Source organism: Rhinolophus sinicus, chromosome 14 (assembly GCF_057876585.1).
Source record: "Rhinolophus sinicus isolate RSI-liver-muscle chromosome 14, RSI-T2T, whole genome shotgun sequence".
Classification (NCBI taxonomy): Eukaryota; Metazoa; Chordata; class Mammalia; order Chiroptera; family Rhinolophidae; genus Rhinolophus; species Rhinolophus sinicus.
Window position 1 is genome coordinate 101,443,464 of NC_142514.1, and position 16,184 is coordinate 101,459,647.

At 43.0% G+C, this 16,184-nt stretch overlaps 2 protein-coding genes and 1 long non-coding RNA gene across 15 annotated transcripts in view; 1 reads left to right on the top strand and 2 right to left on the bottom strand.

The window, feature by feature from the left end:
* Positions 1-53: 53 nt before the first annotated feature.
* On the bottom strand, positions 54-3,862 carry TTC36 (tetratricopeptide repeat domain 36). Its single transcript, XM_019716233.2, has 3 exons — positions 3,637-3,862; positions 2,435-2,623; positions 54-377 (listed from the first exon to the last, which is right to left on the bottom strand). The coding sequence occupies exons 1-3, from the start codon at positions 3,749-3,751 to the stop codon at positions 115-117; spliced, it is 567 nt and encodes a 188-aa protein (XP_019571792.1). The 5' UTR covers positions 3,752-3,862; the 3' UTR covers positions 54-114.
* On the top strand, positions 327-10,037 carry LOC141572172 (uncharacterized). Its single transcript, XR_012497375.2, has 2 exons — positions 327-465; positions 9,763-10,037. It is a non-coding gene; the product is annotated as an uncharacterized LOC141572172 (long non-coding RNA).
* Positions 4,426-16,184, bottom strand: part of KMT2A (lysine methyltransferase 2A) — a 78,089-nt gene continuing 66,330 nt past the window's right edge. For 8 of the 13 annotated variants that reach the window (XM_074335402.2, XM_074335396.2, XM_074335397.2 and 5 more), the window contains 5 exons: positions 11,169-11,343; positions 10,905-11,012; positions 10,383-10,466; positions 9,833-9,962; positions 4,426-9,349 (listed from right to left, as the gene is read on the bottom strand). In XM_074335402.2, coding sequence (XP_074191503.1) covers positions 9,074-9,349; positions 9,833-9,962; positions 10,383-10,466; positions 10,905-11,012; positions 11,169-11,343 — 773 coding nt within the window. In that variant the 3' untranslated portion in view covers positions 4,426-9,073. Of the gene's footprint in view, positions 9,350-9,832; positions 9,963-10,382; positions 10,467-10,904; positions 11,013-11,164; positions 11,344-16,184 lie in introns of all 13 variants that reach the window. The other 5 variants (XM_088791427.1, XM_088791428.1, XM_088791431.1 and 2 more) reach the window with 1 other exon arrangement.

Sequence of the window (16,184 nt, forward strand, 5' to 3'; positions counted from 1 at the left end):
CTGAGCGCCCTGCGCCCGCGAGGACGGCGGTGGGACGCAGACACAGGCGGGAGTCTGGGCGAGCCGATAGCTTTATTGGTTCAGGACCCGCCCCTCCCTGTCCCCCGGGACGGCTCAGTGCCCGTCACGGGGGCATCGCAACTGCCCCATCATGTCTGCCAGCATGCGGTTGCACAGTGCGGCGTACGGGTTAAGCAGCACCAGCTGGCGCCGCGCGAAAGGGCTGCCCAGCCGCGCCGCCCGCTCGAAGTCCCTGCGGGCGTCGTCGTCCCGGCCTTGCAGTCGCGCCAAGAGCCCACGCTGCACGAAGCCCTGGCGGGCGGCGCGGCCCCGGCCGCGGCTCAGCGTCACGGCGCGCTCCAGGTCTTCCAGGGCTCCTGCGGGACGAGCGAGCACAGAATCCGGGCTCAGAATTGGGGCCCGGGGGCTCAGCCATTTACAGCCCTCCTGCACTTGATCCTAGAGGTAGGTATTGTTATTCTCCATATTCCAGCTGAAGACTGGAAGAGTTGGCAAGATATGCCTTGGCTGCATAGCCAGTTAGTGGCAGGCAGAGCTGGGACTCAAGTCCAGGTCTCGCCTTGCCCCACACCAAAACATGAAGGTTGCTGGGAGGATTTTGCACGGTCACGATGTTCATGAATCTGGCCCGTTGCCGGCATGTAGCAGGCAATTTAACCCATACTTAATGTTATTAAACATCTACCATGTACCACCAGGTGACTAATTGAATTCCAGAGTCCAGAAAAATTATAATTAACTGACAACTGTTTCTTACAAATACAATAAAGTTCATTTCTCTTTTTCTTTTGGAGGTTTTTCTCTTTTCCACTGTGTGATTTAAAACAGCTTTTCTCACCTGTTTTCTTCACTGACTGCCTTTTCTCATTCGTTATTTCCATAATCTTTATTTTGTATCTAATTTTCTTTGAAGGAGGTCTTGGAGCCAGAGCTGGCCTGCCCTATTTTAATTTTTATTGTCCTCATAAAATACTGGGGTTAGGCATCTGAACTCAACCTCAAGTAGCCCGCTGGTATTTACTGTGGGGTCCCACGGAGCTGCATTTCTTCTGGGCTCTTTCATTTCACTCACATTCTCTAGTCTGAAGAGCCTGTCAGGGTGCGTGGGGAGCTCCATTGTCATTCTAGAGTAAGGATGATCTTCCCTGTTCTGTCTCTGTTTTGATCCCCAGAACCCAGCAGGGCTATGCTCCCACTACACATGGGCCTGGACTTTTGGGAAGCTCTCTGATGACAACATTTCTCAGGCTTCCCTCAGAGGAGTTGGTCTGGAGGAATTGAAAGCCTCTTCAGGCGAATTGTCTCTAATCCTCTCTGGGTTTTGGTCTGCAGGCTGTCCCCAGCGACCTTTACAGCCCTGCCCTTCTGGAATCAGGTGGCAGACAAGCCTGGAAAAGGGGACCTTGGGCTTCTCTCCTGTTCCCAGAATGGAAACCAGACTCCTCAGCCTAGCATTCCTGATCCCCAGAGCATCTGTGCCACCGAGAGTCTTAAGTCTGGTGGTTCCCTACTAGGCTTGAGTGGTTTACAACCCTTATTGGCCTGCTCTCTGGTTCCTAGCGGCTTCCTTTGTCCCATTGTCCCGTCCCCAGCTGGAGTAACCTGAATGCAGCAGGTTTGATCCAGTCACTCCCCAGTTAAAACCCTTTAGTTGATTCTCATTTACCTCGAGGCTCTACTCCACCCTTCCACCCCAGCCTGTGGATCCCTATAACTTTCATGTCCTCTAGCTCTCCACAGGCTGTTCCTTCTCCACTTACTCAGCTCCATCCAGCTAACTCCTACTCATCCTTCAAAACTCACCCTTCAGGAACAGATCCCTGTCACTTCTTATGGTGGTATCATAATTATGTGTCTGTCCTACCCACTAGACTGTGAGCTTGAGCAGCAGTATCATGGGGAGTAAGAGCACACACTGGAGCCCTACCACCTGGTTCAAATCCCAGCTCGCCACTTGTCAGCTACGAGAGGAGCAGACTGCTTAACCTTCCTGCTTCAATTTCTTCATCTGTAAAATGGAGCTAACAATAGTACATACCTTTCAGGGTTGTATGAGTTAAATGAGTTACTACATCTTACATGTGAAGTGTTTAGTGCCTGGCACATAGTAGTTGCTATAAGTAGATATACTTATCTTTGTGTCCTCAGCACCTGGCCCACTGCTACAATAGTAGACACTCATTAAATGTTTGTTAAATAAATAAATGAAACGGTCTATTCTGACTTTCACAATAGCCCCAAGAGATTAGCAGGGCCCACAATGTCTCTCCTAGGTAAGAACGCCTATGTAGCAGGTAAGGAATCTTCCAGAGGGGTTTAGTGACTCCCCATGCCCCAGCCCCACAACCACTTCATCTCTGGCCTGTGCACTCCAGGGCCCCTTCTGCACAGGCTCCAGGGCATCTCTCCTCACCTGCCACATCTCCCTGGAGACGCCGGGCCTGGGCTCGATTGTTGTAGGCTGAGGCCCTCTCCGGCAGCAGGTTGATGGCTTGGCCAAATCTCTCCAGGGCTGTGCTGAGGTTGCCAGCTTCTGCTGCTATCACCCCCTGTAGCTCCAGGGCCTTGGACTGCTCCAACTGTGCTTGAGGGAAAACTCCGTCTGGGGCAGGGAGGGAGCCAAGAGGGGATAGGTGTGTGGTTGGGAGCAAGAAGCAAAAACCACCCCTGGCTTTGAAAACCTGGGACTTGAGCCAGAGCTGACTGGGCTGGGATATGGGTCACAGGAGTCAGATGCGTTATTTGGGGTAGGGGGAGCTGAAGTCACCTCGGCTGAAAGTTAGCAATGCCTGAATCCCAAAGTGACCTGGGAAAGGGACCTTGGTTGGCGGCTCATTAAGGAGAATAAAGCTCAATCTCCGTAGCCTATAGCTAAAAGAGTTGCTCAAGGTCACACAGCCCATAAGTTGCACATCTTGAATTTGAACCCAGGTCTTTTTGGCTCCTTAATCTGTCCCCATTTTGTTCCACTACACCGCCTCTAACACAAAGGCCACCATGACATACCCAGGTCATGAAAATCACTTCCCATGTATCCCTCAGCTTTTCAGTCTAAAGTCTCAGTAAAGCTTAGCCTTCACTCCTTTAGAAACAGGCTATCAAAAACTCCCTGTAGGGACATCAGTCTCCATTAGGGACCCATGGAAAAGCAATGAGTGCACTATGGAAGGATCAGCCCAGTGCTTGGCTTGTAATGGTATGTAACACTGCTTAGGTTGGAACCATTCAACTGAGCCATGCCCTGCCCTCTTCCTGTCTTCCATTCTGTGAGGGGTGATACACTCTTGTGGCAGAGATGTGAGAGTTTAATATCACCCTGCTCCCCGCCAACAGTTAAGCTTGGATCATGGGGAGAATTAAGTGGTGAGTTAAGTTCAGAGGTGTGAGGGCTGAAGGACTGAGACAAACCCTGGCTTTCTCCTTTTGGCAGTGACTTTTGCCAGCCCCTTGTCAGTGCACTAAGGATCAGCCAACCTCTCTGATTCCAATCTCAATCATCACCCAAGGGTTATGGAACAAACAGGAGACCTTGTAATACCACCTTCCTCTGCCACCCCAGGGAGGCTTGCAGACCAGCCACCTTGGAGAGCTATACTCCAAGGTCAAATACTCAACCTTCATCAACTTCTTCCTTCTCAGCTTCCTCTCCCAGGTCCAACCCAACGTCTCCAAATGGGGTGTCAGGATTGAAGATGGCTTGTAACACTGCCTGATCATTTAGAGTCCCCATAGTGCTCAACTCCAAAATCCAAAAAGGTGACTCAGGATGAGAAATGGGAGAAAGAAGGGGTGGGAGTTGAGCCTCACAGCCAATTGGACCTAGTGGGAGGAGGCTGTTTGAGGACTGTCCCCCATGAGTGTCTTCCATTCTTGTGGTTGTAAACTCAACCCGTTTACCCTGGGGTTAGTGACCCTAGCTTGGTAGAACATTTACACGTATTTCTCAACTGCCTCCCCACCCCTACTCCTGTCCTAGGAGAAACAGTAAATAATCCAGTTTCTGCCTTAAGGTGGAATGGAGCAAAGAGAGGGTGCTGTCCCAAGTTCTCCCTGAACTGTTTTTATTATATTCATGGATTGGCAGAAAATCGCTAGAAGCCACTGCTTGACCACCTGTGGATAAAGGAGAGGATATGTAGGTGGTAAAGGAACTGTTCTTTTGTCTTCTTGACCCCTTACTCATATCCAGAATTAATTAAGTCCTGAACATACGTCACTGATGAATAAGGGAAGAAAATATGGTTACGAAAGCCAGAGTGGAGTGAGGCCTGAAAGAAGGCAATGAGAAATGACTTGATTCCACCTTAAGATAAAGGACTGAGGAAGGTACTTGGTAATCAGATTACAGGCTGTGCCCCTCCCCCGTTTCTCACCCCAGGCAAAGCCAAAAAAGGCTCCATCATATGCAGCAATAAACTTGACATGTTTATTAATTAAACTATCACTTAAATAAAAAAAAGTGCATAGAAAATAAACATGTTTAAAAACTCCTTTTTTGTTTTTACAACTATGTACACTTTTTACTTTTACATTCAGTCTTTCGTAGAGAGCTTTCAGCATTATTATTTTTTGAACTATTAAAGTATTTTCCTTCATCCCTGTCACAGGGAGTTAACACTGATGGACTTGAGACACTTTTTTTCCTTTTTTTTTTTTTTCCTCTTTTCCTTTAACCAGAAGCTTGGAAGAACACAAGGAAAAAAAAAAAAGAACAAAAACAAACCCAAAAGATCTGTTATACATGATAAAGTTGTCAAGAAATGTCTTATTTCTAGAAAAGAAGCTTGTCATCTGTTGAGCTTTTGAAACAATTATTCAACTACCTGTATTTACTAAAGAGACTGTTAAAAGTTCAATAAAAGAAACACCACAAGTCTATTTTCTTGGTTGAAAGACAGAACTAGAGTACCTCGGAACAAGATACCAGAAAAGCACAGAACACAATTTTCCCCTAAATGCAGGTGGTAACCCCAACATTCATAACCAAAAACAGAGAAACGAGGAGTACAGGTACTGCCTGGCAACATTCACGGGCAGAAAAAAATCCAGGTGACACCATTTCTGCATTTCTCTCTGACCCTAGGAATGGCCTTGTTCTGCCATCCCCTCTAATGGTTTGGGTTCCCCCATTTTGGAGGATCAGAGGAGTGCCAGACTGACATTTTCCTGCCACTACTAACAACTGTAACAATCCTTATCTATAGTGTTAAGAGAATTAAAAGCCATGGACTGAGCTAGGCTTTGTTACATGGTGCATTACTATATTAGTTCCTATATATATCATATTTATATTTATTTGAAAACCAAAACAAAAAAGTTGCAAGTTTTCAGAGTGAGACTTGACTGGTATTCATGATTCGGCACAAAACCATCTGCTCAATAACCTTGTATTGCTTTAAAATGAAGGAAATGAAACAAAATTACACCCAGCCCTTTGCAATGACCCGCTTTTCCTTAAAAACAAAACCCAATTTTGATTTCTATTTTTAAAAAAACCCAAATCAAACTTAAAAGTTAACATCTCACAAGGTCTTGACCTTTAGTATTTTCAGGTATTTGATTGAACATCAGTCCTTTAGAAAGATACATTCATCAAAAGATTTTTTGTTTTGTTGTCTTTTTTTCAATCAAGGGAGCTGCATGGTGCTCACTGCATTGGCCGGTGTGTATGTGTGGGGGGTGGATGGGTAGCAGGCAAGCAGGGTGGTGCACTGGATCCTGGCAAAGGAGTCTGGTTGAAAACAGATAGCTGCCAGGGCTTCCCCTTAATTCTTGTTATTGGTCTAAAAAACAGGAGGGGTTGTGCTGGAGGTGGTGGATAGTTGAACAGAGGGAGCCAAGGGACCATGTTCCGGCCAAAAGGTCAGCGCCATGCAGCTATTCTGGTTACACAGTTGTCACTGGCCACCAGGAAATGCAGCCACAACAGGTTCTAGCAGCAAAGCTGTAAGGAAGCTGGCTCTCTTACTGAGAACTGACCAGGTTTGCAGCTGTTACTCCTTAGGGATTTGGGGTGCCCCTTGGGGGATTCTTGGTAATGACCCACCACAGTTCCTCAGTCTGCACTTTTGTGCGGAGGCTTAGGTCACTTTGAAAACAAACTCAGATGTGTTTTGGAGATAGCTATGCCATTTGTTGCCTTCTTCCCCTCTGGTAGGGAAACCTTAGGTGATTCCCAAGTTGCTGGCAGGTACGCTGAATTTTGGCAATGGACTCAGGCTGAGCTGTAAGAGGAGTTTCTCATTTCTGTGGTTACAATTAGGGAGTGGAAAGGCAAGGCAAACCATCTGCAGCTGGCAAGAGAAGGAAAGATGTGGGCTCCTCCCTTGGCCTGGAGTTTGATTGGTAGAAAGAGAATGAGGAGGGGGCTCACAGTACAGCATGGCCTAGCAGGGCAGTATCTAGGTCTGTTTAGCTGAGTTTCCCCACTCCCTGACTGGCCTTTGGGTCTTTCTCAAGATGAATTCATGACCCATCAGTGCATTAATCATTTTAGTAACAAATGCAGCTTAAGGTATTTTTCTTTAAAAAAAAAAAAAAAAAAAGGAATAAAAGGATTTACAAAAAACCCTCACACAGTGCAATAATAAAGGAAACTAGACACTAGTGGAACCCCTAGGGCCACTGTGTCTTGTTCATGGGCAAGAGGAGGAAGGGAGGTGAGGTCTGGGTCGAGTGCTTTTCCCCAGTCCCCTGCTGGCACTTCTCCATGATGACGAGGAAGGCTCTGCCATCCTGGCCACAGTGCTGGGCTCCCTGCACGACAATGAAAATAGTGACAATGTTCCAGCAAAGCCACCAGACAGAGTTCTTAAGGTCACAGAACAGGGAGCCCAGGATGGAAGGCACAGCAGAGCCGTGAGTCCCGGGGCAGAGTAGTATTGCTTTGCTAGACTTCCATAGGAATGGGCTTCTTGCAGCAAGAACAGCGTGCCCGCCCTCTACTGGACCACACTGCTCTGAAATCCTTGTGGCCAAAAGGGGCAGAGAAAAAAATCTGCTTTATTGTGAGTGGTCAGACTGTGCTTCAGTTTCAACAGGCTGCCCCAAAAGAGGACACAGGGGGATCCACGGGTTCTTTGCAGGTTTGAGGACTTGGTGGGCAGAGGAAAAAGGAACGAGGCGATCTATGAGGCAGATGGTGATGAAAAATGTCAGGCTGCCATTCAATTTGGTTGCTAACTCTGAAGTAGGAAAGATGAGGGTAAAGTAGATTATCACCTCTCACCACTCTGAGCTTGAGCCAGAAAGGAGAGACAGTGCAGGAAAGAGGAAGAGAAATTGCTGTCAAGATACTACTACGGCCTTTTGAGGAGCTTTGATATAGGAAGAAGGGGAGTAGCCCAATGGAGTTGGGTGACCTTCCTTTTCCATTTATTGTCAAAGAGCAAACCCAGGAAACGTTGAGGTCAACAGGGCACAAACAAGCTACACATTAAACAACAAAAAGTACACCTTCCAGGGGGAAGTTGGGCAGGTAAAACCAGACTTTGTGTGTACAGCTGAATATTTTCTCTAACTTCATCCTATGAAAATAAAAAATATTAAAAACTGATCTTCTTTTAAATTAGGATAATACCGCGGTTTAAAAAATAGCCTTGTCATAAGTGCTTCTCCCTATGAAGTGCTTCTCATAGAAAAATATACAAAATATATTTACATTTATAAAACCTTAAATAGTAAACTGTAAACAGAACAGAGTAAAATCCAATGACTTAATTTAACAGGTTCAGGACACTGTCTTGGGGGAAGGAAGAGAAGAAACATTTGATGCTGTTTTGACCACATCCTAAGGAGTAATCAGGGCAGTAGTGTCATTTAATTTACTTTATCCATGCATTTTGTGTAGGTGGCAGAGTTCCCTCAATACAAGGTGGTCTAGTCCCCAAGTTTTGGGCCTTGAAATCTGATTAGTGTTGTGCCTTCAACTGGACACCGACCATTTAAAAATTAAGTCTTCCTATGACTTAACAATGGGAAAATAAAGTTACCATGTCCTAGGAATGGGGCCCAGGGGTCATCCTGGTTGTGATACTCTGGTTGTTGCATGATTCAAATCCTATTTAAATAATCTTTTCCTCTTCTTAAAAATCATGCTACATATATTTCTTTAAAACTCTTCGTGGAGCTTTATGAAAACTTCTCCAAATTCTGTCTGGTTATGGCCACTGGCTCCTGCCTTCTTCCCCACTGGGAGTGCTTACAGGCTCAGGGGACGTCTCTGTCGGCACATGCTGTGCCCAACAGGGAGTGTCCTTGGGCAGTGAGTCCTTTTCTCCTACTACCCAGAAAGGATGGGAAAGCAGTGGGATGAAGGGGGAAAACAAAGTGGAGTGAAGAAAAGGAATTCAGAGGGAAGCGCTCCTATTGTCAAGAAAGGTAATTGGCTGAGATAAGGCTGTGGGGATAATGTAACACCCCGCTTGCTTCAAGCCCACAGGCTCAGTGTTTGGTAACTCACTGGCAAAACCCCAGGACAGCCTTTTGACACCAAGGGGGCTAAGTATCCTATCTCCCAACCAGAAGTGAACTCGCAAGTGGGAGGATAGGAGGGAAAACCACCAGACCTTCTTGGCTTGTTCAACAGACGGCGACAGGCTGGGCCCGGCTGGCAAACTACCAGGTATCCAACCAAACCCTCTATTTGGGCCTCTGCCTGACCCCTTGCTTACAGGCCTGGGAAAGGGCCAAGGCATGGATGGCAACTTTTTTCTGAGGAGATGCTCAGGCCCAATCTCCCCACATAACTAACCCTCAATAGGCTTCTTCCAGGAAAGTCTGCTAGGGACCCCATTTCCCACTTTTTAACGGCATATAGTCAGAGGGGCCCCAGTAGAAAGTTGATCACACATATTTTCTTTGAGACCTCATCTCTCCAGGACTATGATCACATGTATAATGTGAATATGGGACATAAAGGACCTCAGCCATCATGGAGGCCCCTCAACTGTGCTCACTCAATCCTGGAACACCTAGCTGCTGGCAGAGGCCTTCAGTGTTTCTTTGGATGGCCCTGGGTCCTAGTACTAACACTGGGGGGAGCAGAGCAGCTTCAGTTTAGGAACTTCCGGCATTTCTTGGCGCCACAGTTGCAGGGTAGCTTGTTGCTGGCATCCTCAATGGGGAACTTATAGTCATAAGTAAGTTCCTCCCCTCGGTAGATCTTGCGCATGGCAAAGATGACAATGTGCTTCTGTCCATCGATATTGATGACCCGAGAGTAGCAGTTCGGCTCACAGGAGTGATTGATGAAGCGTGCAGCATTTCCATGCATGGTGGCATCCACTACCTCTGAGTCATCAATTCGAAACATGTAGCAACCTATGCCCTATATGTGAAGGAGAATGGAGAACAACCTGTTATTTATTACAGCTCAGGCTTGAGAATATTTCCCAACCATTTTTGGATGTGACTTATAGCTGCTGAGGAACAAAGTTTCTTCTAGTAAAATTTCGAGATTTCTCCCATCTCTCAAGATGCTTCTATGATGAATTCCTAGATTACAGGGACTAGACTATTGGTTTTTAATGTCTCCGCAGGAAACAGAACCTAAAAATTGTCTTGGTATGTACCGTTGATCTTGGGATCCACTCAGACAAACCTTCCAAGAGTATCTTTTTGTATTAATCCTTAGAGTGGATTATGAACTTTTACTGGGCTCGCCACAAATTTCAGAAATGTTAAAATGTTTTTAAAAAACAGTCTTTGAATCAATAAGATACACTATTTTTTTTTATCTAGGGATCCTATTTATAGTTGATGACCACTTTCTACAATAAAAGAACTGGGAGAGTGAAAGTGTGAGACTCACCTTGCTGTCATAATACTTTTCTCGCTTGTCAGTCTGGATGGAACGGATGACATTGCCAGCATATTCAATCACCATCTCGCCTGCATCAATGTTTCGCTTACAAAAAAGACCCCGACCATGGATGGGAGACCTAGGACATAAAGATAGACAAGAGATTCACCACAAATTTTGCAATAAAGTTAGTTATATGAATACATGAATAAAATCTCCTGGTCTGTTATTCCCCCAACAGAGATAGACACTTAAAGAAAATAAACAAAAAATACTCTGGACCCGAATGATTTGGGTATATTAATTGTTATAACAAATTTACAATGATTAAAAATGTCTCCATTCTGTAGCTCAATAGAAGTAGCAACATTGTAATGCTTACTGTGTTAAATTCCTTGTTAAACACAAGAACTGCAGGATCCCAGGACATGAGGTTCAATTAATAATATCTATAAAACCTCACTTACTGAATGTAGGAGGTCACTCCAGCATTTGGTCACTTTGATTTTGAAAAACATCATTAGTTTTCTGTAATTCTCTCTAGAATTTCTAGCCATACCTGTAGACACCAACCGCCTCCTTAGAAGTCTTTTTTAAGTGCCGGAAACGCATGGGCATTGGCAGATCCATACTAGTTGCCCTCCTAAAGGGACAAGGCACATTGTTAATTAACTCTCCGCAAGAAAGCATCAGTTTTGAGTGTTGGATCAAAGGTTCCTAGAGAATATGACTACATTGCTTTATTTGTTCAATGCCAAACATAACAAATACCTTATAAAATCAGGCCTATTTTAATTCAGAGTACTTTCTGACCATGATCACCACAGTGGAGTTGACAGAGTATACTACGGTCAAAGGAAAAGAAAATATACATTTTACAGTTGTTTGAATTTCTCATCTATAACAGAGTCTTCTCTTTTTTGCCAGACAGCTACTGCTACGTTAATACAAACTATGTTTTAGTCTTCTTAAATGTTACCCAGGAAATTCTGATCCCAGCAAAACTGCACAGTGCCCTGAAGAACTGGAGTAGAGGAAAGCAAGAAATATTTTGAATGACCCTTCTTCACTCAAGACTTACCGAGCTGACTTCAACTGTACCTCCTCCTCTTCCTCATCGTTGGGGTTGTATTCAGGAGGCTGCCGATGTTTAGAGGCCAGGAAGTTAAACATGTCAAATGCTGACTTCCTGGAGCCAAAGGATTAGAATATATTTAGAGAGATGCTTTAATAGAAGCAGTGAAAGACAGCATAAACACCGGAAATGTCAAAGGCTATATGGGAAAATATATAATAAATAATAAATCGGGATCCAAAACTTCTTATAGAAAAGAATGGAACTTGCCTCAGGTGGACTTCAGCCCTCGCTGAACCGTGAGGGTTCAGGGGTGGTTCATTGGCCTCCTCTGGTTTGTGGAAACGGAATTTGTAATTCCTACAGTGCTTGGCACCTGAGAGCTGCTCAATCAGGAACACAACTGCATCGTGCAGAATCCCCAGCATCCTCACACCGTTAACACCTATAGGATGAAAGGCACCAGGGCTGTGAGGAGTGCAGCCGAGAGAACTGCACAGTACTAAAGAAATGCCCATGCTAGGGAGTGACTCTGCTCAAGGGTGAGTCATATTAAAGACTATCCAGCAATTAGCATTCGGTGGTCATTAAAATGATGCAGATACAGATCTATCAATAATGGAAAACATTTGTGACTGATTAGGTGAAAAAAGCAAGCCACCAAACTATGGACTATTTTCTATGTTCCGTATGTACACAAAAATGCTATATGTATTATTCCATTTCATGGTTCTAATGACCACAAGAGGCAGGAGTTACCACAATGTTAATATTAACTAAACTTAGGTTCAGAGAATTTAAATACCACATCCAAGGTCACATAGCTAGTGTAACAAGATTTGAATCTTGGATTATATAACTCCGACTATGATCCCATTTTTGTTTACAGGTAATGGAGTAGCTGGGTTCTGTAAGCTCATATTCACACAGGTACCTCACTAAAATGTAAAAGGAATGTTAGTAAACCTCTAACACAGAACTCTCTTTTGTGTTGTTATAGTGAATGTATGGAGTTACACCCTCAATAGCTGCTTTGTTTTACTCAATAGTTTCATGCCATTAATGAGCATTTATTTCTCTTTATTTTAGAAAAACATTTACATAAGCCAGCTGGCACAGACAATAAAAGACTTTCTAAAAGGACTGGCTTCTTTCATTAAAAGATGGGGGCACAGTAACAACTGCCACACTCTTGAAACTAACAAATAGCTAATGTTCTTTATCATTTTATTAAGTAAACACTATTATTTCATTAATATGATTTCAGTATCTATAAATATTGTTTCTGATATTATTACCAGATACCAAAACAATAATGGTGTCTGTTGTAGACAAGACATGTACTTCATAGGAGTAATTGTGTTAGGATTACCGATACAATTCCAACAGACATACAGTTTATGTCATGAAGCATATTTAGAGATGTAACCATAGTATAACATGGGGACCACATGCCATTTCTGGAAGGATATCCATGTTTAAATATTAACAATAGTTACTTCTGGGAGGTGGGATCTTATCTACTATTTAATTTGTTATTGTTGTTTGCTGTCCACATTTTGAAATTCTTCTATGTCTTAGGTAATTTTTTAGGAGAGGGGAAAGTTTTTCTATTTTTATTGTTTATTTTTAGTGGGGTATATTGGGGAACAGTGTGTTTCTCCAGGGCCCATAAGCTCCAAGTTGTTGTCCTTCAATCTAGTTGTAGGGGGCCCAGCCCACCATCCCTTGCAGGAATTGAGCCAGCAACCTTGTTGTTAAGAGCTCCCGCTCTAACCAACTGAGCCATCCGGCTGCCCAGGAAAGTTTTTATTAGATGTGTAATTTCTGTTTCATTTAGAAAATTTCAAAGATAGATAATTTGGTTTCAGCGGCAAGTAGAAAGTCAAGTCTCCAGATAAGCAACATTCTTATGACCACAACTGTTTTCCAATTAGAACTCAACCTAAGTATGTAGTACAAGTCTACAACGTAAGAGCTTAAGCCATGCAAGACAATGGCAAACAATTTTTTTCCTATACAACAGATCCCACCCCACCACCCACCCCGATTTTTCTCCTAGGAGTTTTAGATTGCTGCGGATTCCTAGGTAGAAAAAGACATGGAAAAACATACCTAAGTATATTTTCACAAAAAGTTCATTTTAATACTAAGGCTGAGTGTTCAACTATACATTCACAGGAGGGCTTACAATGAGATTAGGTACTGTGTCAACAATGGGAAAACAAAGATGAATAATGTATGTTCTCATGGAACCGTTGGCAGAGAGAGGCAGATATGTACACAAACCATACAATGTGAAAGTATCCAAATAAAATAAAGGTAGAGCATAAAGTACTGTGGGAACTTTCAAAAGGAAACAATCTATTCTGTTGCGGGGGATTCACTTATTCGTTCAACAAATATTTACTGAGCACTTACTATATCCCATATGTTCTTTCCATCTCTCCACTGTGCCAGACAGAACCTCGGGAATAGAGGTAAACAAGGCAGGCAAGGTACCTGTATTCACAGAGTTTTTATTTCATGGAAGAGACACACAAAAAACACACAAAGGTATCCCCACTTCAGGGCTTTTTCATCTGCTCTTTCTCCCACAATGAGGATTTTTATTCTAACTGTTGCAAGACTGGCTTCTTATCATCACTCAGGTTTCAGCTTTAATGTCTCCTCTTCAAGAAGATTCCTTTTCTGATCACTATATCTAGAAGAGGCTCCCTGCCACCAACTACCTACCTTTGTGTCACTATTTTCATTACCCCATTTTATCTTTTTTTAGAGTTCTTGTATCTGCCACTAGAATATAAGGTCATGAGGGCAAGGACAAGGTGAGAGCAGTGGAAATGGAAAACAACAGACACATGTTGGACCGGGGAACACAGTGGTGACTATGGTTAACCCTTAGCACCCATTCCACACCCGATGATTAGTCTAAGCCAACCCCGGGAATCCCAGTCCCCTTGGCAGTGACTTAGGAATAGACACGGTACCAAATTCTGGTGTGTGAGATGAGAGAAGCCCACTTCTTGCTAACACAAAGCCCCTCCTCTGAACACTGCCATGACTGACTATGACCCTAGGAACTGCTGCAGTCATTTGCTATCAGCCTGAAGATGAAGCTTTACCACTGACAGCAAAGTGGAAAGAAGGAAAGATTCTAGATCTTTATGACATTGCAAACTCCCTTAACAGTCAATCCTGATGTCTGTGCTGCCAAAGGACTTTGTTATGTAAGATGATAAATCATCTTCCTGTTTAAATCAGTAAAGAATTGGGGTTTCTGAAATTTGAGGCCAAACGCATCCTAAGTGATAAGGCAATAGGTATAGAGAATGGTCAACAAATGCTAAAGAAAAGCGGTAACTTTGAGCAGGGTCTTGAAGGATTAACGGGAGTTTGTCAAGCAAACAAGGGTTTTGGGGTGCAGGAGAAGACAGAGGGAAATAGGCCATTCCTAGTATAGGGAACTGCATGAACCATGGTACGCTAATGTGAAGGCACATGTAATATAAGTAATAAGACTTATTTGAGGTATGTGTTAAATATTCAGCTTTCTCACCTCCAAGCCCAGAGGTTGTGAGTCATGTCTACAGACCACACTTTAAGGCACACTAATGGATCTGAACCAGTAAACAGTGTAATCTGGCTACAGAACAAGGACTCTTATGGGGTGAGGAAAATGCTGAGACCTGATGCTGAACAGATGAGGCAGGGTGAACTGGACCTTCTCATGTAAGGAAGGTATCCACAGACTGGAACCCTCAGCAGAGTAGGACTGAGTCTGCTTCTACTCAGCAATTATATCCTATGTGTTTAACATGGTGCCAGGCACATTACAGGTGTTTAGTAAATATTTACTAATTACAAATATAAGGATTGAAATTGTTTTCCACAATTAGTAGGCAACATTAAGAATCTTTTGAGGTACCTCTGGTGACACTGGTGATTCACTATAAGGAGGAGAGATGGGAAATTCAGGGACCAGTTATAAGTCTTATTAATATTACAGGTTAGAGAATAACAAAGGTTATGCCTGAGGAAGGACAGAGAAGAAAGGAATATGACTTATACTTTTGGGGTAGAATCAACAGCAGTGTCCACTAGGATGTGAATGATGCGAGAAAGGAAGGACGTCAAGATTTACTGGATTTTTCTGACCCAAGATATGGGAGATGGTTAAGAAAAATGGGTTCAATTGTTGGCATGTGATATGAGGGTATGGGAATAGCTGAATAAACCTACTGAGTGAGAAAGGCAGTTTGGTTTTTAAAGGAAAGCTTGTTGTGCACCTGCCTGTTTGCCTTAGATACTTCTTGAAAATAGGAATCATGTCTTACTCACCTTTGCATCTGGAACAGATACCATGTTTTCCCTGAAAATAACACCTAGCCGGACAGTCAGCTCTAATGCATCTTTTGGAGCAAAAATTAATGTAAGACCCGGTATTATATTATATTAATTATATTATATAAGACCCGGTCTTACATTAATTTTTATATAAATATATATATAAAAGGAATCACGATCATACCAGATACACACTGTTATAACTAGTCTTTTCAATCAATTTACTTTGGTGCTCTTTCTAAAGTCCCCTAATGAGGAATATTGGGTTGCTTCCCATTTTCTGCTACCACATGTGGGAATGACTATCCTTATACATTTTTTATGATTTGGTTGAGACAACCTATAGGATAATTTCCTAGAAGTGGAATTGTTGGATGGAAGGTCATGTGACTTGAAAATTTGGTAACTATTATTTAACCGTTCCTCCAAATATGTAGTTGTATTAGTAATGTAAGAGACAGCCCATCTCCTCCATCTTTATATTATCTCCAAATTCCAAATCTTTGTTTATCAAGGTGATGATAGTTAATGTTTTAATACGCATTTAAAAAATTATGAGTGAGAGTGAGTATCTTTCCGTTGTTATTGGCCATTCGGATTTTGAGGGGATAAAACGCCTGTGGTGTCCTTTGCTCTTTTTTTTTAACTAAAAAAAAAAAAAAAAAAATTCTAAAAAATTTAAAACACAGAAAAGTACACAGGTTATTATAATAGCTACACATGTAACTGCCACTTAAACTAAACAAATGTTAACATTTTCTAATATACGCTTCAAATATTTTCCCCTCCTTTTCTTAAAACAAAAACATTCCAGATAAAGTTAAATTCCTCTAAGTACTCATTCACTTCCTTTCCAGGACCAATCTGAAAGGTGGTTAGAGACATAGCTAGATATGAAAAATACAGAGTCAATGGAAGGTTTCTACCTTAGATTAATTA